The sequence below is a fragment of the Brachyistius frenatus genome, unplaced genomic scaffold (genome assembly GCF_029030835.1).
Source record: "Brachyistius frenatus isolate BFR_SWC_R1_liver_20210118 unplaced genomic scaffold, ASM2903083v1 Contig_11, whole genome shotgun sequence".
Classification (NCBI taxonomy): domain Eukaryota; kingdom Metazoa; phylum Chordata; class Actinopteri; family Embiotocidae; genus Brachyistius; species Brachyistius frenatus.
Window position 1 is genome coordinate 7,396,360 of NW_027210610.1, and position 20,878 is coordinate 7,417,237.

The following is a 20,878-nucleotide window of genomic DNA, read 5'->3' on the forward strand; positions in this document are numbered from 1 at the left end:
AGACAACTAAAGGGGAGAAACACAGAGAGAGAGAGAGAGAGAGAGGGAGAGGGAGATAGGAGGGTGAAATAAATGATCATGGTGTTTAGAGTTAGGCGGCAGAAATGCCAGAGCGTATTTACCGAGGCACATTACTCGTGCTTTGAGAAGCACAAACTGTCTCCTGGTGGACAAATCGCAGGAGCAACACAGCAGCAGCAACAGCAGCCAACGAGCACTCAGTCCTGCATGGTGGCCCCCTTTTTCTTTTTTTTTTTTTTTTTTTTCTCTCTTTTTTTTTTTTTTTTTTTTTTCTTTCTCACAAGACCTTGCTCTGACACACAGTCATAGTTCTGATGTGCTGACACCCAAAGGTCCTTGTCCAGCGGTGACTGAACAGCTCTTCTCACCTCCCAATCTCTCTTATCGCCCTGCTTGCTCAGCAAAAAGCCAGACGGAGGACGGCTGCTAAGCTTTTATCGCAGTGTCGTACCACCTTTTCAGCTCAGAGTGAAATGGTATTAAAAAAGTCTTCACACTTAACTTTTTGGTTTTGCCTTTATTGTCACACATTTCAGTTGGTCTCTGTCAATTGCACAAGTATGTTTTTTTTTATCATCGTTTCTTTTACATTGCTCAAATCCCCTCAGCTGAAGCTGTGGCAGCATAAAGGCGTACTGTATGGCACTTGATCTTACCTACAGGGTAGCTTTGCGACACGCTGGGGCCCAGGTCTGGGTTGGCGCTAGAGGATAAACTGGGCTTGACTTCGTCCAGGCTGGAATTCAGGGCAGGGAGCGAGTACTCATTAGCCTGGGAAAAGGACAGTTGAATCATTACACAACCAAACAATACCAAGATGGAAATCCTCCTTTCTCCTCTGCCATTAAGCGCTCCACACAGGCCTGTGTGAGTATAAATTTGTATGAGAGCATTGTGTGTGTGTTCATGCTGCAGGGTGGCAGTTCAAGCATATCATGAATGTATTTTGGTATTGTCTGAGAGGAAGTGGGATTTTGAGATGAGTGAAAAGCCAAGGCGTCAGCTGGCCCTTTGTGCTTGACTGCAGTCCTACCCCTGATCAGCCAAGGGAGAAAGCAGTTCTGCTTTGTTACAGACACACCATGTGGCCCTGTTTGAGAAACACCATTCACCTTTTTTTTTTTTCCTTGTTTTTTTTGGCCTTTTTTTGCTTTTAATTTGGAGTCTAAACCACCTTTTAAGTTTCATTACCTCTTATCTCTGAATAGAATCACTTGTACAACTTGCACATTTTGTTACGTCAAATCCGTTTGAGGTTTTTCTCCTTGTTTGCATTCATAAGTTGGCTTAAAGGAGTAGTTCACCCAAATCACACAAAAAGGAGCATTTTTAGCCCGAGCAGTATCGAGCGGTGCAAATGGCGACATACACTTCTGAAACTTCCCTCTCAACACAGTTAGATGGAGGTGAAAGAAATGTGCGCTTCTTTCATTTTTCAGCAAACTCTGGACTTTTTAACATAAGAAAAAAACAGTTGGGCATTGTTTGGACATTTATATTACCAGTGCCTATACCCAATATCCAAGTTTTTTTTTTCATTTTTTTTTTCATATCTTTAAATAAGAATAAGGTTTATATTTCATAAAAAAATAAATAAGCATAAAAATGAATCTAACCAATTATTTGATGGCAACTTTCAGCAATTCAGAGTGTTTGATACCCAATATGTTTCACATAATGCAAAACTGTTCGTGACTTTTTTTTATTTTTATTTTTTTAACAATAAACTTGTCTTTCCAGAAACTATTGTAGGTCCTAGTATCTGTTTAATCCATAGAATTCAGGGTTTTCAGGAACTATTTCATCCTTTGGAAGTATTTTTGGTTACAAAAATAAATATTGACATCAAATTCTGTTACTGTTTCTGGAAACCACAATCCAAATCCCATTCACTTCCGCTTCCACTGTATTGAGGTGGACGCAGGAATCTAAAAACAAAATAGGTCTACATGTAATTTGAGTGAACTGATCCTTTAACTTAAAAAAAAGAGCACTCAGTAAAAAGAAAATGATCTCTTCCCAAACTTCCTCTTTAATCGTCATGTTTCCTTTTGTAAATATGCTTAAAAACACTGATGGCAGATGTTAGCAGTTTTTTTTTTTTTTTTTTTTTTTTTTTTTTTTTTTTAATGAGATGAGACTTCCGGAGTCTGAGTGTTGACAATGTTTGTCCAAAGCCCAGTGTGAGTGGCTCAGTGGGCCGCGCTCCCACAGGGGGACGCCTGTGACCCCGCTCTTGTCTGCCACTATCACAGATAAACTCTAATTGTCTGCTACAACTGTTCACTGGCACAATGTCGGATGTTTTCCTCTATTCTCGCAGGCCTCAGACGCCAAACAGACGTTTTATCATGCAGATAAAGGGCAGGAGGGGGAAAACTGAAAAGATAGGTCTGAAAAGGATGACCAAATGGCTAGCAGAAGTGTGGGAGGGGTGAATCCATTGAGTTTTGCATCTCCAGAATGGCTTTTTAATGCCTCGCTACAGAACCCAGACACTGGCTAATAGGGCCACATTTTCCAGAGGAGAGAGAGGGGAAAAAAACAACCATGAGGCACCTATGAAAGGGAAAGTGCTCTGATTAATATTGCATTAAATTAAAGCTGATTTTTCTGGACTGTTCCTGGCCTCCTTTTTTTTTTTTTTTTTTTCTTTCCTCACCCCCTTTTTCTAGCCTAACCCTTTTCCCTCTGCCTTTTAATACTCTCTCTGACGCTCTTTGTGATTGCAAGTCATTTCCAATTCGTTTTGGTATTGATCTTCCAGTAGAAATCAGTTTTGTAATTAGCTGCAAATTAGGCCCTCTTCTGGAGGTGAGGCCTGTCCCACTGATTTATCACCTGCGTAATTCGCCCCGATTGGTGAGAAATTAAAATGAACTCAATTAGGTGACTGCTTTTGCTTTATGGGTCCGACTTGTAGTTTGGTGGGAGAAATTAATAGTCTCTTGTTGTTTAATAGTATAATGAAAGTAAATAAAGGTTATCCATTGTAATAAGCCCAGAGCTTTTAATAAGCGGTGGTTTCTGGCTGTCGTTTTGGTGGAGGGGGTGGGGGGGCTGGGAGAGGGGTGGGGGGGGGGGCTGTTTCCCAAATGCCTCTTAATTTTTGAAATGAGGATGGATGGCGGGAGTGGTTTTAATATCAGGAATAGATGGAGACTGTGTGCAACATTTCATACATCTATTTCATGAATACATGTTACAATAATGGCAGCTTTCAGGACCGCGTTAGTCGTAACACATCAAGATACGTGGCAGAAAATAAACAACAAAGGCACAAAGCAGCAGTTGAATAACACAGCAGAAATGAAGAAAAATCTAGTTATTGATTAATTTCATGTTGCTTTACTGTTATTCTCAATTACAAGGGGTTACAAGGAATGTGTTTTTCATCACAAAATCAATAATGTGTGGGAGTTTTTCCTCGTGATCCCTCCAGTATTATACATGCTGTAATCCAGTGCTTGGGCATCTCAGACGTTTGTTTAATTAGCTTTTGTTTCTGAATATGGTTTGGGAATATTTGTGACAGAGGTGTTTTTTTTTGTGTTTTTTTTCGTGTGTGTGTGTGTGTGTTTGATTCAGCACTACATGCTCAGTTTTTGTGTGAAGAGAAAAGCAATAGGTGGAGAGAGTTGTTGCGCTACTGACCTGTTCTGGTTTGATATGCTCCGTTGTAGAGAAGACGTCAGGGTACGAGGGGCGTTCAAAGACCCGGTCCAATGCCTCCAGCTGCTGCTGGGTGAAGGCATCTGCCCTCAGGTGTTTCCGTAAACTCTCCACACTACCCTGAGAATCACTGTGTGGGCCAGAACCATCTGAACCATCTACAAGAAGAAAGAGCAACATTCGAGACACTGACCCCGGGAAGCTGGCCTTAACGTCAAGCTATGCACTTTATATTCTCCTCATGTTATTTTTTTTTTTTTTTCTTTTTTCTGTGCAACCTCTGTGGGGGATCTGAGGAGGACAGGAAGGGATGGAGTGCAGGGTTTTCTGCACCTTAATGGCTGTAGTCAGCCACTGGCTACATCACACAGGCTTTTTCCTGCACCCCTCCCCACCCCACCACCCCCACCCCACACACACAGTATTAACACCATCATGATCTGAAAGCCCTCTGGTAATTGATGGATTACCGTCACTTGCAAATATATACATGTTGTGGCAAGCACGTGTACTAATGAAAGCAGCAGCTAGCCCATTATAGTGCCTTTTCATTTCACCCAGAGGATTTTTTTTTTTTTTCTTCCTTCTTGCCTCCCCAAAAAGCCCCACTGATGTTCACTGAAATAAAGAGCAGCCTTTTTTTTTTTTTTTTTTTTTTTAAAAAAGCACAATTTCCTTCTCACAATTCAATACTGCTTTCATTCTCTGTGAGTGTGTGGTTCCATTTGCAAGCCGCGGCGGAGGACAAGAGGCTGAATAAAATTGTACAGTCTAGTTCAATCATCCTGCTCTCCAAACACGGGAATTTTCTCCCGACTCCTGACCTGATTATTCTTCAGTTGGGAGAAGGATGCCTTTGCTTTTCCCGTTGTTACTTGTGTGCGACGCTTCAAAACCTTTACAGACCATCCTTCCCTAGCGCCCCCTTTTCCTCCTCCTCTCCCCGCCGCCCCCACCTCTCCTGGCTGCAGTGGCTGGTGTCTGTAGGCCTCCTCCCCGGATCCCAGAAAGCTTCAGCTCCCTTACAAATCTGTCATTCTAAATTTGCGGCAGATTATGTTCTCCCCTCAGTGGGAGAGTGGTGATATATGATATGCAAGGCCGCTATTGATTGCCTGATCTGGTGGCAAGAGGGAGCTGAAATGAACTTGAAATGAACATCATGCCTCAACTCATTGTGCGTATAATACTCTACTTAATCCCACATTTTTCTCTGCCATGGAATTCAATTGATCAATCATGTCTGTGTGATAGTACCATTTGGGAGGGTTATTGCCATTCTATTCTGCTGCTTGACCTTTTTTTTCACAGGCTGAGGCCAGAGGATGAACCCGACTCTCCAAAGAAGAGCTGTACAAGAGAGCGTGAGGAGGTGTATGTCTGAGCATGTGCAAGTGTGTGTAACCTGAAATTGTGCTAATAGCTGCAAAAATGTCCCAAGTTTGGAAATAATATCTTGGTTACTAGTGACTATTTTCACTGCACAAATAAATACATTAGGACACTTTTTTTTTTTTTTTTTTTACAAGGGATGCACGGATTTGGTTAGCCGTATAGTTATCTGGCCCAGTAGTGAGCTTATTAGGTGGATCAGGCAACAGAGTTTCGGCGTCCGTCACATTCATTTTGTCATGCAGAAATATAATTCCAAAGAACTACACAAAGTTAGGAAAAAAGATTTGCAATTTGCGAAGTCGACCTATCCGATTTGGGAGAGATGAGGTCGTATTGGTGCGACTTTTACCCGTCCAGAGTATCACCTAATACGCTGAGACTGTTCTCGCAAGAAATACGACAGCCTCAGTCCTTTCAGCATTAAGATAACATTTACTTTCAGGTGACAAAGCTGTCAAGCAGTTGTAGTAACTGTGATGGCAGTGTGGAGGAAATCTGGTGATGTATTATAGAGTGACAAAGTCTGCATGGGAAGAAGACTGAGGTGGCTGGATGGGTCAACAAAACAAAACATTGGACTTTACCACGGGAGGCTGTTTTTTGTTGTTGTTTAAAATAGACCGTTTTTTTTGCATGACCATACAAGAGTGAGATGAGAAAATCCATACCATTCCCCGTCTGTTACGATTCATACGAGGCCACATTCAGGAGACGGTTAGCTCGGGAGAGCTAAAATTACAGTCGGAAAGTAAATGGCTTTAGCTTAGTAGAGCAAGGCTGGCAGGAGAAAACGGCGAGCCTGGTTTGTTCAAAGGTAAAAAAAAAAAAAAAAAAGTCATGCAATATAGAGTATGTCATTTGTATATCTGCATAAAAACAGAAATACAGAAGCAGAAATCTGCTGCCTGTACTGTTAATATTCGTAGGGCTAGGCTAGCAGAAGGAAACAACTAGCCTCGCTCTGTCCAAAGGTAAAAACTAACAAAGTAACACACTATACAGGATATATATATATATTTTTTTATCTATCCATAAATAGAAATACAGAAGCAGAAATTTCATCTTTTTTATTATTCTCATCAAGAAAGTGAATATGTATATTTTCCAAAATATCAAATTATTCCTTGAAGAGCAACTGCTCCATGAGAAACGAACAACAGCTCTGATTTTGTTTTCCGTAGCCACAGTTTGGGACATTCAGGTGGAATATTCAGCATGTTTTCTGCACAACTCTCACCAACTACTACTTCTACTGCTGCATGTCACTTTATCAAACTCAATTGTTCTCTTTGCTACCAAAGCAAATAGAGTAATTAATTACTTTCCATCAGCCAGCCTGAGACACAGCACCTGATCAATACCCCCCCCACCATATTTGTCATTCACCACTGTGGAATACACTTCCCACACACAAGACAAACCATCCTGGGTCAACCCACATGCTCTTCCTCCCACTCAGACTGAGGACAGTCCCATCTGCCCTCCCCACTACCGAGTCTCATCCGACAAATCAGCAGCGTTCGTGTTTTAATGAAGACGACTCTGGTGACATTTTGTTATGAAGCTATGTAATTATGATTCCTGAAGCGCAAATCAGGTTTATGCATCCTTAAATAGTTTCAAGACTGTCCTCCCAAAAAAAACAAAAAACAAAAAAAAACGACAACGTCAGTTGTTTTGTCAAATGCCCCGAAACAACATTTGTTATGTGACAAAGCCCTTGAGTTAACGTGGAAATGACAACTCCATTGTATCGGCAGCGAAGGAGAAACAGAGTGATGTTATCACAGACGCAGAAAGCCTCAACAAAACATCAGACTTTAACACAGGAATCCAAGACTCTTTACTATAGTTAGTTGGTGTGTTTTAACCACGACCACGATCGTAAAGGTCCCCTAACCTCAACAAAGGAGATATTTTAACTCGAACCACAATTTTTCCCGAAACCTAACTGAGTCATTTTTGTATTTAAAGGCCATCTTGTACCACAGAGGTAAGCACCAGAGCGCTGGAGTGCAAGGAGACATGATATGCAGTATGATTCATATGAGCGATTTTTAGATTTATATTTTGTCTGTGCTCAAGATTAGAACGAAAATGATGATTTTGCTATTTTCATTTAATAAATAGTGGCTGCATTTGACTAATTGTTGCATTAATTGTTCGCCTGTACATGCCATTGTCAATCTAATTTTGTGCAAACCGCACCCACACAGTTCTGAAAAAATAAAGAAGTTGAGATTTTGATTGTGATTTTTTTTGCTCATATTATCAGGGATAATATCATGTTATGAAGAAATACTTATGAAGTTTTTAGGGGATGTTAAGTGCACTTGACATCACAACAGGAAGTCAAGCCCGTTATTTGGACATTTCCAAATGTGCCCATTATGCAGCAGTGATAATAATCTTTGACCACAGTGGCTTTGTTGGTGCGTTACATGCTTGTCCCGCTCTGTGGTCATTTATTGATCATTGCTGGCATTGAGTGTATTCATCTTGACATCAGTCTGTATTAACACTCTGGTAACGAGGGAGTAGCCTCTATCAGATCAGATAACCAGCTCTATAAAGCAGACTCCTCTCTGCGGGTTTGGCACCCAGAGGTCACGACCCCTGGCAGGAGGCTTCAGCCAACGCAACTCTGGGACTGCAGTGAGTCTGAGCGACTGCCCTCCAAACAAAAACAGTACAATTATCACGAGTGAAGTGCAGTCGCGAGTGTGAGGAGCGGTTTTTCTGAAAGCTCGTTTCAAATGGAGGAAGGGAGCGATTTCAGAATAAAAGTTTGAACTCCTTAATGCAATGAAAATCGAGTTTCTAAATTCTTGTTCGAGGCATGGCGAGTTGAGCTGGCACCTTGAGGTCAGGAAAGCCCCCTTCAGATGAATGAGCTTTTACTGCCCCCCCCTCTCAACGTCCCCTTTCTCGTTTACCCCCACCCAGTGTGCTCCATGTTTAAATAACATGTCAACATACATATGCTCTCGTTCCCTTAACACATTGTTATGTATTTCACAATAATACACCTCTATAATTTCCCGCCTGATTCAATTCCTGGCTAAATGAAATCAAATTATAACTCATTTGCATCAAATTGGATGAACTCTGATGCAGTTTGGTTTTCTAATTGAATGTTTGGATTATGTAAACATAAATCAAAGACTGTCTTTGCGATGTAAAATGTTTGTTCTGCATCGCCAAAGATCTGTGAGCAGTGGTGAAAGGGAACGGACAATAAATTGCCGACCAGACTGATGTGAAATTTAATTAAAGATAGCTTTGGTAATCGATTAATTGAAAAATGGCCAAACATTCTTCCATTTTCTCTTGTTAATTTCACTGTAAATTAAAAAAAATTAGTCAGGGGCCTTCAGGAAAGCCATTTTTTTTTTTTTTTTTTTTAGTATTATCTGACATTTCAGGGGACAAACGCAATCAGTTACCTGCAAAAAAAAAAATTGTGATTACTCTTAAAGATTCGGAGAGTTCGGAAAGGTGCGAGGTAACACCACTTGCTGTTGGTTATTAATTTGTCGAGATGTTCCCGAGCTTTTAAAGGCTTTATTAATCTAATTTGGAGGTTGCACTTCGGTGCTGACATTTTGCTGCGCTCCGAGTTCCTGTGTTGATTCTTCCTCTCCCCCAAAACAGATGCTGATACACAGAGCAGGGTGTGACGGCGGCCCGCTCCATCACTCATCTCCATCCACACGCATCGGTTCAGTCCTCATGACACTCAGAGATGAGAAATAATTAATTCAACAGCTACTGAAGCACAGAATCACATCCATTCTGACTGCCACTGGCTATTGTTGTTGGCTTTTGAAATATATGATGATCATCTTATCACCAAATTTCTCTCTTGGTATTTCTCTCATAAATCAAAAAGAAAGCCCGACAAAAAGCAAGAAAGCATTCAGAATGGCTGAAATTAAGAATCGTCTGCTGGTCTGATTGTGCAATTTGTGAGTCGCTTTGAAAGGACGTGTGATACGACTTTGAAAGACCGGACACACTTCATGGACACTGTGTGCTATCAACAGACCTCCAAGCTGTCTGCTCAGTTCGATTCTGCTCCATCACACATTCGCTAATAACGTAAAGAATGAAAAACATCCGCGAAAGCAAATTTGTACTTAAATGTTCAGATACTGTTTTTATTTCACTCCGGGAGAAGCAGTTTACGCTTCTCCTTTGTCTTTTCTGAAGTGTCAGAAGCAGTGGGGGTGGTGGAGCTGGGATGCAGGGGTGAGGCAGGCGGGTGGTGGGCTACTTGGATGTTAATCTGTGAGGTAATAGCTTTTCTCTGCAGAATTGCAAATTCTAATATATGTCAATTTGTAAAACGTGCGGACAGCCGTGGTCACCAAAGACACCATCTCCTGGGGTATTGCTCTCCCTCCCTCCCTCCCTCTCTCTCTCTCTCTCTCTCTCTCTCTCTCTCTCTCTCTCTCTCTCTCTCTCTCTCTCTCTCTCTCTCTGTCCGTCTGCAACAATGGCTGCCAAGTGTAACATGCTACTTTTAATTTGCAATAACACGTGACAATAGCAGATTAATGGCTCTTATGACACCTGTGTCCCTGAAGCTCCTCTCGCCGAGACCCAGTGTACATAACGTGTGTCACACTACATTATCTCTACATCCCTCCTGTAATGGGGGACCCTTTTTTAAGGGCAGTGCTGACTTGGAAACTTAGGAGCTGTCTGTCTGCTTGGCAGAGAGCCACAGCTACTGCCTAAAACAAATACTCTGGGCTACACAGCCAAACCATTTCAGCTTGTGTTGCACACCGCCTCCCCTTTCCTAACCCTTCCCCTCCTTTCCTTCTCTCGGTTTTTTTTTTTTTTTCTTCATGTTTTCAACCCTCGATAATGGCTGCCTGTGCCATAATAATCATGAGGCTTACCAAGTTAAATAGGGCTCAGGCAGGCTACTGTGCTGTGAGGAAATTTAATCCAAGCATTAACTGACTATAGACTACTGCCTACTGAGCGAAGGAAAATATGTCTGAATAGCAAACAAGGCATCACTGAAACATACTAAAATTAAAAAAAATATATATATATATCAGCTTTCAACCCAAAACAACACTGAAACACTGAAATCAAATGTACATGTGAAGATATAACATCCTTGTTTTGTAAGAAAAAAGATCAACCAGCAGATTTACGCTTATAGCATTTGATCATTTCCATACACACGTCTTAAAAATCGACTTAATGTCGTTGTTTTGTTTTTTTTCGATTTAAAAGTTGCAAAAAGTGGACGCAAAGCATGCTGTGATGATTTAATGTCAACAATTCTCTCCAACAAATAATACCACATGACAATATAGGGATCCATACGCCACAGGGAAAGGCAGACTGGAGCTGCAGCCTAAATTTCAACATAAAAGTACTCTATTTACTCAGTGACTCTCATGTTCAACCAAAATTATGACTGTAAACACCTTAGCTAGCATGAATTTAGCTAAAGCCCTGCTTCGATGGACATTTTGACTTGGCAGCAGCAAAATCTTTAAATTCAGGTGCTTTTATTTGGCAAAGTGCACTTTAAGAGAAGACAGCAACAGAACAATGGTGTCTACAGGGTAACATCGTATGTAATATACTATTTTTACAAACTGTGGCTTGAGGCAAGACATTGCTTTTGCAGCCGTGTGTGTGTGTGTGTGTGTGTGTGTGTGTGTGTGTGTGTGTGTGTGTGTGTGTGTGTGCGTGCGCGCGTGCCCGTGCGCCCGTGTGTGCGTGTGGCCGGCCAAGGCCTGAGGTTTATGTTTTGGAAAGATAAAGTATCCGTGACCCCGTGGTTCCAGGTAGGCACCAGCTGGCCGTTGAGAGAGAGTATATAAGAACCAAAGCTCTCCCCCGTCACTCTCAGTACAAGTCCTACCCTGACGCAAACACACACACGCACACACACACACACACACACACACACACACACACACGCACACACTAGCGCACGCACGCACACCCTCTCACACACAGCTTTCTTCTCTTTCATCGTAATGCCGGCCGAGCACCTAAATCACAGAAATGGCAGCACATCAGGGGAATCATTTGAGACTGAATAGCCGTAGAAACATGGTGCTGTCACCTGGAAGACCTCCACAAAACAGGCCAGCTCTCCTTCTCTCTCACACACGCACACGCACACACACACACACACACACACACACACACACACACACACACACACACACACACACACACACACACACACACACACACACACACACACACACACACACACACACACACCTTACTCCTCTCCGTGCCCTTTAATACCTCTTTGCCCTTCAGTAGCAATCTGCATAGAAATGTGTGCATTCTATCATTCAGTGACTAGACATTACACCCTTGCTAATATGAGAGGTCCTCGGAACGACTGAAAATGAACCCTTGAAAATACCAGACGTTTGCATTATGCCTCCGCGATAGCATCTCTTACAGGGAAAGACTTGATTATGTCATTTGCCATGTCCACGTCATGCTGGTTTTTATATCTTTGCCAGGAAATCTACCTCTGACAGGTCATTAGTCATCCCTCCCTCCCCGCACGCACATAAAACATCAATTGCACTCAATATCCCGCAAACCCCTGTGCTTCTCAACAAACGCCAGAACAAAGAAGACGCTATGTAAACTGCTGCCGTGCTCTGATTAGCTCTCATTCCAGCGCACTGCAGAAATAAGGCACTCATTCCCCACCCTGTTTGAGATAACTGCCCCTTTTCAGCAGCCACATCATCCCTCCGTACCCAACACACGCCTTGTAACATGACTGCATCTGTTTAGCTATTCTCATCAGCTTCTTATGTAGTGACATTAAGGCAGCCTATTGCTTACAGAACCAATAATCTATATCGCCTCAGGCCCCCTTATATCCACTAACCTACGACTTCAACAGCACAAGTGGAGACACTTTTGTTGGGGGAGAGGGAGAAGAAAAAAAGAAGCCCTCCACAGAGCTATAGCGGCTTTCTTGACTGACCTGGGTGGTTGGCTACATCATCTTGACATGTAATTATCTAAAGCCCTTTAATCACTTCCATAAAGATTAATTGCAGGAGACAACAGCGGAGGTCGTGTCTTCAAATCAAAAGACTCCTTGGCAGGTTGACACAGCAGTGTAACAGAGTTCAGACTTAGGTGTTTTATAAGGGTCATCTACTGGAACTGAAGCAGGTTTTAATGCTGTAATTGCAAGTTCAGCAAAGAGGGTTTTATAGCATAAAGCTGCAAAGAACTCCATTTTTTTTTTTTTAAGTATTTTATCCTGAGCTTGTTTTTTTTGTGTGGTTCAAAACAGAAAAACTTTCTTACCGTCATCTCTTTTCCTCTTTTCACCGTTGGACCGTGGAATACCCAGAATCCCATTGATGGAGTAGGATCCTGCAGGGTCGTTGGAGGCGCTGGTTACAGGTGGAGAGGCTGTGCTTGGTACTAGGAAAAAAAACAGGGTAAAAAAAAAAAAATCAACAACCTGATAGTAGTTTTATAAATAATACACGCATGTGTGCTGAATCCTCCTGCTGGTGCTGATGTTGAGAGCTGTAGTATTACCAATTGTGTGGCCTGGCGTTGACAGAGATGTCCCATCAGGAGATGGATGGAAAGGCTGCTGGACTTTTGTTCGGATGATCCTGAGGGACAAAGGAAAATCAGGTGTCACCGGAGCTTTTTCTACGACCTGAAGATTTCACATGCTGCCCCTAATTTAAGTATCCTGCTCGATCGCGGCAGATATCGCAGGATTAAGATCTCAAATTGACCACGTACGCGAGAGGGGATCTGGTCAGTGGTTCTACCTTAAAGGTGAGGTCTGGAGAAAAGTCTTCATTGCACTTTTGGTCTGAGTGATCTTGCAAACAAAGCATGAAATCACATCAATTCACCTCAATGATCAGCTTCACTGATTCTACCTGGCCCACACTAATCAGCTCTCTCCCTCTCCCCCCACTGTGGAAGGGCTTTCACAGAGGGCCGATCGCAAACCCTTATAGCAGCCCTTTGCTTCCCAGATCAAACATCTCTCTAGAACCAGCGGCCCCCATGTGCCAATGCGGATGAGGTTGTATTGATCGGGGCTTGGGGAGAAAAAGTTGGGGATTAGTCACACGGGCAAACAGATGCAAATAGAAAGCTATAAATTATATGTGACAGGAAAGCAATAGTTCCTTATTGCCTTGCACAAGCTTACGCCAGCATTAGATTCCTTTAATCTGAATGGCACTTGGGGAGAAAGGGAGCCGTCACAATAATTTGTAAACTTTAAAACTATTCATCATGTATGCCACGAGAGCTATTTAAAGAGCACGAGAAAAAGAGGGTCGGGTGTGGACCATGCAGCCTTTTAGATTCAGATTTTTCTTCTTTTGTTCTTATCGCGTTGCATATTTTACTTAAGCTGAATGAAAATATTTTCTCACTCAGATGAAACTGAACAATATGCAGCACTCGGGTCATAATTCTTCCCCTCCTCCCCAAATTTAAAAAAAAATAAAATAAAAATATTACTCTCCTTTTATTTTTGTTATCCTGAAAACGCATCGGATCTTCTGGATATTGATGTTACTGAAAGAGCCAGAAGGCTTCAGAGAAATAGATCTGACACTGTCACACATAAAACACACAAAAGAAAACTCCCCTTGGAGCCAAAGCTACCTAACAACAAGCCTTCCCAGAGAGCGCATATTGATGTTTTAATTTTTTTCACTTCTCCCCATAACAGTTATTCGACCCCTTGACTTGTGTGTGCTACATAAATTCAAAGACTTTATTTGGTATCCATGTTCTTGATATTGAATAAGCAATTTGGGAGAATGAATTAATGACCTGGCTGTTGCCGAAAATCCCCTGAAGAGATATTAAAATTGCTTTACTTCTGAATCAATAATATCGAACGCCATTGAGGACCCTTTTTTTTTTTTATGTCTAGCAGCAAGGTAGCGTTATACTTGTTGGTCGTGGTGGCCCTGACGCGCAGTACAACACTATCTCTGTAGCATTTAATAATGCATGCAGGGGAAAGGTGTTTAAATCGAGCATCCTCTTTTGTCAACAGTCCTGAGGTCAGACTGTCTGCCACAGAAACCCACAACTGGCCCCAGTCAGAACCATCCAACTGGAAAAGACTTTGGCTCCAGTTTTTAGTGCTTATTTTTTCTGGGTCTTAACTGGGAAAGCCCTGTTTAGTCACCTGGAGTAAAAACTTCTCTTCTTATTTATTTTCTTATAGACAAAAATTCACTGTTATTTTTTTTAATTTTTTTTTTTAGATGATCTTCAACCAAGTTTTGTGACTGAACCACTACCAATGTTTTCATAAATTTTTAACAGACTGCTCCTTTACAAACTCAAACATATCGAAATATTTAAGCAGGAGCTGAACCAAAACAAATGCTTGTGTCGTCTCGTGCGAATGCTCCATTGTGTAAGTGTGTATATGTGTGTGTGTGCACTGCAGACTGAATTCTTACATTTCTTCTACTAAAAGAAATATTCAGCATTAAGCCATAATAGAAATTCAAAGTAGCTCTCATATTTGGCTGATAGAATTACAGCTCTTTGTGTTCACTATTTAATTTCCCATATAAACAAAGACACATAAGGCTCCCCCTCCTCCCTACCCCCCCAAAAGCTTCCTTCCAAAATAGAAAGCTTTAATTGGAATTGAAAAAACTTTATAGGGCTCTTTTAATGATATTAATGTACATTTTGAATTTATCACATACATGTGTCTGAGCCTCCTTAAATAGGGCTTTTTAAGCAGCCACGAAGCATGAAATGAATTTTCTTCAGCCTTTTCTCTATTTAAAAGATGTCTTGTGTGGAGCTGTCCACGCTCTCCCATCAGCTCATTAAAATGTAATGCTGATGCTGGCTCTATGGAACAGTGCCTCTTAACCAAAGTTCATCACCAGGGATCTCTGGTGGTGGTGGTGGTGGTGGTGGTGGGAGGGTGAGGAGGGGGTGAGATGGTAGAGGGGGTGTCCTGGGTCCTCCTGTAGCTGCCATTCTCAAACTATTTCCACTGTTAACGATTTTGTTGTTGTCGTTGTTGTTGAAAATTGCAGATTTGAGCCTGAAAAGGCTATTTGACCCGAAAACATAGTCATAAAATGAGCGTTTTAATGCCATAATCAAGGCCAAATTTACACTGCAATTTTATGCATCATCATAACGTTACATCAATATTAATTACAGCAAGATATCATCTTGAATTTTGATGCAAGGATTTAAATCTGAAGCCTTTTGATCACCGTCAGAACCACCATAAACGATCATTTCTGACCCTCACCTTATGCAACATTTTTGCAAAAAGATCATCCAGCAGACAAAGCCAGCGTGGCTCTCTGTGCAGCAGCTCCATTAGATGTGCTAAAGAAAATTGGCCTGCTTTATAGCGCCACGGGATCTGGTCACCGAATATTGATCGGTTTTCATCTCGACAGATTCACTCAGTCCTGGATGTACTGCTGATTGTTGAGGGAGTTTGGTCTGAAAGATTGAATTGCACCTCTGAGACCGCAGACAGCCTCGGCGTGGCGGGCAGCAGCAGCAAAGTTGGTCAAACAATATTCTGTTGTGGGTGGCGCGCTTACAGCACAGATACACGGTGATGAATGATTTTCAATTTGCGCTCTTGCCGGCCCTCTTCATTAAAGTGTTTACATCCGGCGGCCCGTTGTTCAGCCACATTCACAAAAGGAAAAAAAAATAAAATAAACATAATATCTACATTTCTTGTTTAATTAGAATTTATATTTTCCCTACCTGTTTATGGATGAGACGCTGGGAACTGTGTCGTTGTCGCAGACGCCCTCTGCCAACAGTCTGTCTCTGATCTCCCAGGCAAACATGGTTGGGTTTTGTCTCTTGTAGTCTGCGATTTTTTCCACGACCTTTGGCGTGGCTACTTTAGGTTTAGACCCGCCAATCACCCCTGGTTTGATGCTCCCAGTCTCGTAGTATCTGCAAAAATAGTATTCCCAAATGAGGCGGTGACAGCTTGCAATATTTAAGAATAAAACACCCCAGAAATGGTTGTTCAAACTCAGTACAAGTTGTAAAGAGTTATTGCAACTGAAAAACAGTTTTTTGTTGTTGTTGTTGTTTTTTAAACAAAGTGTCAGACAGTCTTAACTTTTTTCAGCAAACATCAAACATGGGGATTTTAGTGTGGTAATTACTGTACTTCAGGTATTCCTAGCATATTAGAGAAAATAAAACTTCCCATAAAAAAAAAAAACACGTTAACGTGCAGGAAAACGCAAGAAGTTTTTAATGCCCATTACGCACACAACTCGTACTAACTCGACTAATATTTAAAAGTATTGTTCATCTAAATTTCAGGATGACTAAAATATAACTCACCCTATTTAAAAAAAAAAAAATTAAGACTGAGCTCTGTCTACATCGCTTTACAGTTTCCGTTTTGGTGCCACTTCCTCCGTTGGCCGGACAGTTTGCCCCTTACCTGCCCAGGATCTTGCTGACGCAGCCGTGGCTGACCCGCAGCTGTCTGGAGATGTCGCAGGGCCGGACGCCTTGGTGGGCCAGCTCCACTATCCGCTGCCTCACCACGTCCGGGAGGGGTCTGCCGTTCACAAACACCCCGCCGAGCTGGTTCACACCTCCGTGCCCTACGTGGGATACAACAGCAGCACACACAGACGTAACATTACATAAGGTCGTAAGAGAGAGGAAGGCGCAGGTGAGCGTTTCTTTCTTTTTGGATTTTTAATTTTTTTAATTAATTAATTAATTTTTTTAAATATAGCCTATCAGGGAGACAAAAATCACGGAAAACAGCATATTTGATACAATTGAGCTCACTCCTTGTTTATATGGAGCAGGTTGACTCACATGCATTAATATTATCATGGATAAAGCTTTAATGACGCATGCAATGCTGCACATAACATTTCTGTTTAAAAATAACCTATTTCTTTCCTTAAAAAAAATAAAATAACACAGCCACTATTGAGGTGCCTTTTTGTGGTTTCTAAATAGGCCTACATCACAATGACATAATATAATATGTTGCAGACATCAGCTATTGCTCTAAATAATTATAGTAGTCAAAGAAGTGTTGTTGATTTAAGAGCAAAAAAAACAAAAGTAAGCCTACTATCCAGATACATGTTTTTTTTTTTTCTTAATATGTAGGTTTTAATATTTATGTTTATTCATTTATTTCCATGAGACAGACATGGACACTGCAGCTGAAAATGTATCTTATTTTTTAATGGTTTTGAGCATGATGGTTGGTCTGTTTTTTCCTCCCTCTGAGTTGAAAACAAAACAATTTATCCTCAATATTTATATTAAATGAACATTATTTTATAAAATATCTGTATAATCATATTTTTTTTGTTAAAAATCAAATACATTAAAGTGCAGAGCCCTGAAATATTCAGCATGTAAATGTATATATGTTTAATATTCTTGTATTTGTTACACTATAATTAGGCTTGTGCTCCTTAAATTCAACCTACACTCACCCATCAGCCTGTGAGTTTTATTCATATTAAATTGCTTTTGCCTGGAATTAATACAAAAAAAAAAAAAAATTAATATATATTGGAGTTTAAAGTTTCTCAGTCAAAACATGGACGTGAAATTTTCTCAGCAGCTCCAAGGTTCATGTTGGCTATTAAGTTACAACCTCCTTCATTTTCCCTCTGCATGGTAATTTTAAATAATTGAACGAGCTTTGATTACTCATATTACATATTATTTAGTAAATGAAGAGGATATCAATTATTCACACACATTCGCCAAATTACAAGTAAACCACACTGTATGTGGACTGAAGTTGGACCTCCACAGCTTGCTGTTAGTTGGATAATTTGAATAATAGATGTGTAACTAATGTGTCCTGACTTATTAGCCCCCCCCCCCCCCACTCACACACACATGTGTACACTCACTCACGCACGCACGCACGCACGCTGCGCGGGAAGCTATACACGTGTAAATTACAGAGTACCTGGCAACGCATTTTCTTTGTTTACAAGTTTAATTTCTGCACATTGCTGCATCGTGTGCAGCAGATCGGTTCTGATATGTGAAGTACAATTTACCAGGTTTAAAATGAAACATGTAAGATGAGGTGTGATATATATATATATATATATATATATATATATATATATATATATGAGGAGATTATTTATTCCACTCTCACTCTTGTTTCCGCGTTTGGCTCTGTTTGTCACTTATGCGCAAAGACGCTAGTTTGCGCATAAAAATTGCTCTGCTTTCTGCTGCGAGGCTTTCTAATGTGCAGAGGGGGGGGGGGGGAAATACATTTCCTCCTGGTATTTTTTTTTAATTATTATTTTTTTTTAATCCGCGTGCATGCGAAAGCTGCAGCGGCAAAGAAACTCGGGTTGTGCTACTTACGGTGCATCGCTGTGAAGGGGTCTGCTTTGCAGTGAATATCCATTGGATAGCAAAGGAAAGAGAGGTAATCAACTGAAGTCGCCGTTTCGCCTTCCTATCAAGGATGAAAATGTGAAGAAAAAAAGGTGATTCTACTCGATGGAGGGACTTAGTTGCCCCCTCCACCTCTGCTGCAGCAGCCGATCGGATGGCAACTTCTTCCCCCCAAAGTTGCCCCTCTTGTCTTTTAACAGTCCGGTCCGGCAGCGGAGGTCTGGCAGGTGCGCAGCATGACCGAAGGCTGGTTTTCAGTGAAGCGACCTGTGTTCAGTTTATCGGTATTTTTCAAAGCCTGGGGTGACCAGAGGTAATTCTCACAGCATGCCAGCGAGCAAACGGGGTCTCTCGCTTTCTTTCTTTTTCTTTCTTTTCTTTCTTTCTTTTCTTTCTTTCTTTCTTTTCTTTTCTTTCTTTCTTGGTTTTTTTTCTTTTTTCTTTTTCAAAAACGAAACGGTCAGCTTCCAGCAGTGCAGGGCCCCGGTATCTCCTCAGTCCTGGTGGCCTGGATTCACGCGTCAGCACGGCGGAGAAACGTGCACACACACATCGGGGTTTGTGTCTGGCGCTGGGATGCGTTAGGCTGGATCTTTGGGGCTGGGAATGAAGCCTCTCTCTGTGTCTGTGGTTCTAAAAGCTGCAACCCTCCCCTCCTTTCACCCCCCCTCCCTCCTCCTCCCCCCCCTCTGCAGACCCCCCCTTTTGCTTATATGGATGACTTGTCAGACAAAGGCAATAGATGCCAACACTTTGTGATTCGCCAACGCAAAAAGAAGAAAAAAAAAATACCAAAAAAAAAAAAAAAACGGGGGTCCAAATGAGGAGGTCTCTGGGTCTGACAGACCGGCAGGAAGGGGAGGGAGATAAATAAGGAACGGATTAGAAATATCAGACTTTATTAGACATTATAACAGCTGCGAATTAAATGCTCGGTTACTGGAAGTTTTGAATCAATGAAATAGAGTGTTTTTTTTTTTTTTTTTTTAAATATGTGTTTCTGTCTGATCTTTTTTTCTTTTATTACACGGACTAACAGCCTGTCTGGGAATATGCAGGATATCTTGTCTCTTCAGAGCCCGGATTTAGCTCGATTCTTCATTGAATTGCATCTTTTTATTTTATTATTATAATTATTATTATTTTTTTTGATCATCTGTGCCTGTGTTGGCCCTGGAAGTGAAGTAGGCCCAAGATAATTTGTTTTGTAATGATTTTTTTTTTCTTCCTTTAATTTTGATACAGAAAATGTTGAAACCGGTTCCATGTAAATGTATTGACCTTTATTCCATTCAGCTGATGGTGTGATGATTGCAGCGGTCCAAACTGGGAGTAGTAGTAGTATTAGTGATGGTGGTGGTGAACGGTTGGAGGTGAGACTGCTCAGCACGCAGCACTGCCGCGTAGCTTCTGTAGATGGCGCTGTATAGTTTCTCAAATTTAAAGGTGCTGTCGAAGTGGTTCAAAAAAAAAAAAAAAAGTAAAACTTGAGGTGAACTTGAGTTAGCTGCAAACTGAGAAGTAGAAAATATTTTTCAGGGGGGGAAAAAAAAAAGATCTGTAAGGTTTGGATTCATGGAAGGTGTAAACAGCAGGGGGCTTCACGCGCAGCATAAAGTCAAGTGGACATCTTGAAATTAAACTATTATATGATAGAGACAAGTAAAGTCGTTTTGAATCCTTGAATCTTAAGTATGTAGACACTTTTTAATATCCCAAATAATACACAAATTCACTCCTAAACAAATTCACTACATTATAGGATACGATGTATAGGCTACATATATATTAGATAGTAAAATGTAATACAAATAAACAAAACCCCAAAAAAGTTTATTATGGTCAAATAGCTGCAATTAACAAGAACATAAAACGCCTTAATAAAACCTTAAAAATAAATTTTTCAAATACAAATTAGCAAAAGCGTCAGGTTCAATTTCAGTCAGTCATTTAATATTTATGTATGGCTGGAAATTTATAACAATAATAGAAATACTGATCATTATTTAATTTTTTCAAATTAACAATATGAATACGCCATATTTCTCCTTTTTTTTTGGGGTGGTGGTGGTGGGGGGGGGTGTCGGTGTCGAGGTGGGCTTGCGGGGCATCTCTTAGGGGCAGACGGCAACGTCTCGCGCTCTGCCTCCTGGTCAGGTTAGAGGATGATTTCTCTTTTTGTTACAGTTTTTGGAGAGAGCTTCTGGTACAATATGTTGCACTATAGGCTGTAATTTCACACCCGGCTGCACATTTCCCTTAAAGCTACATTCTTTTTTTTTTTTTTCTTCTTCCTCCTATAAGACCACCATCACCATCGCCATCGTCACCGTCACCC

General features: G+C 41.2%; 1 protein-coding gene across 2 annotated transcripts in view; it reads right to left on the reverse strand.

Annotated features, from left to right (window-relative positions):
• pax2b (paired box 2b) overlaps positions 1-18,944 on the reverse strand; it is a 31,710-nt gene extending 12,766 nt beyond the window's left edge. For both annotated transcript variants that reach the window (XM_069691902.1, XM_069691901.1), the window contains exons 1-7: positions 18,508-18,944; positions 16,577-16,742; positions 15,874-16,071; positions 12,661-12,740; positions 12,421-12,540; positions 3,676-3,851; positions 678-792 (exon numbers count right to left, since the gene is read on the reverse strand). In XM_069691902.1, the coding sequence (XP_069548003.1) occupies positions 678-792; positions 3,676-3,851; positions 12,421-12,540; positions 12,661-12,740; positions 15,874-16,071; positions 16,577-16,742; positions 18,508-18,550 (898 nt within the window). In that variant the 5' untranslated portion in view covers positions 18,551-18,944. The remainder of the gene's footprint in view (positions 1-677; positions 793-3,675; positions 3,852-12,420; positions 12,541-12,660; positions 12,741-15,873; positions 16,072-16,576; positions 16,743-18,507) is intronic.
• Between the last annotated feature and the right edge of the window lie 1,934 nt (positions 18,945-20,878).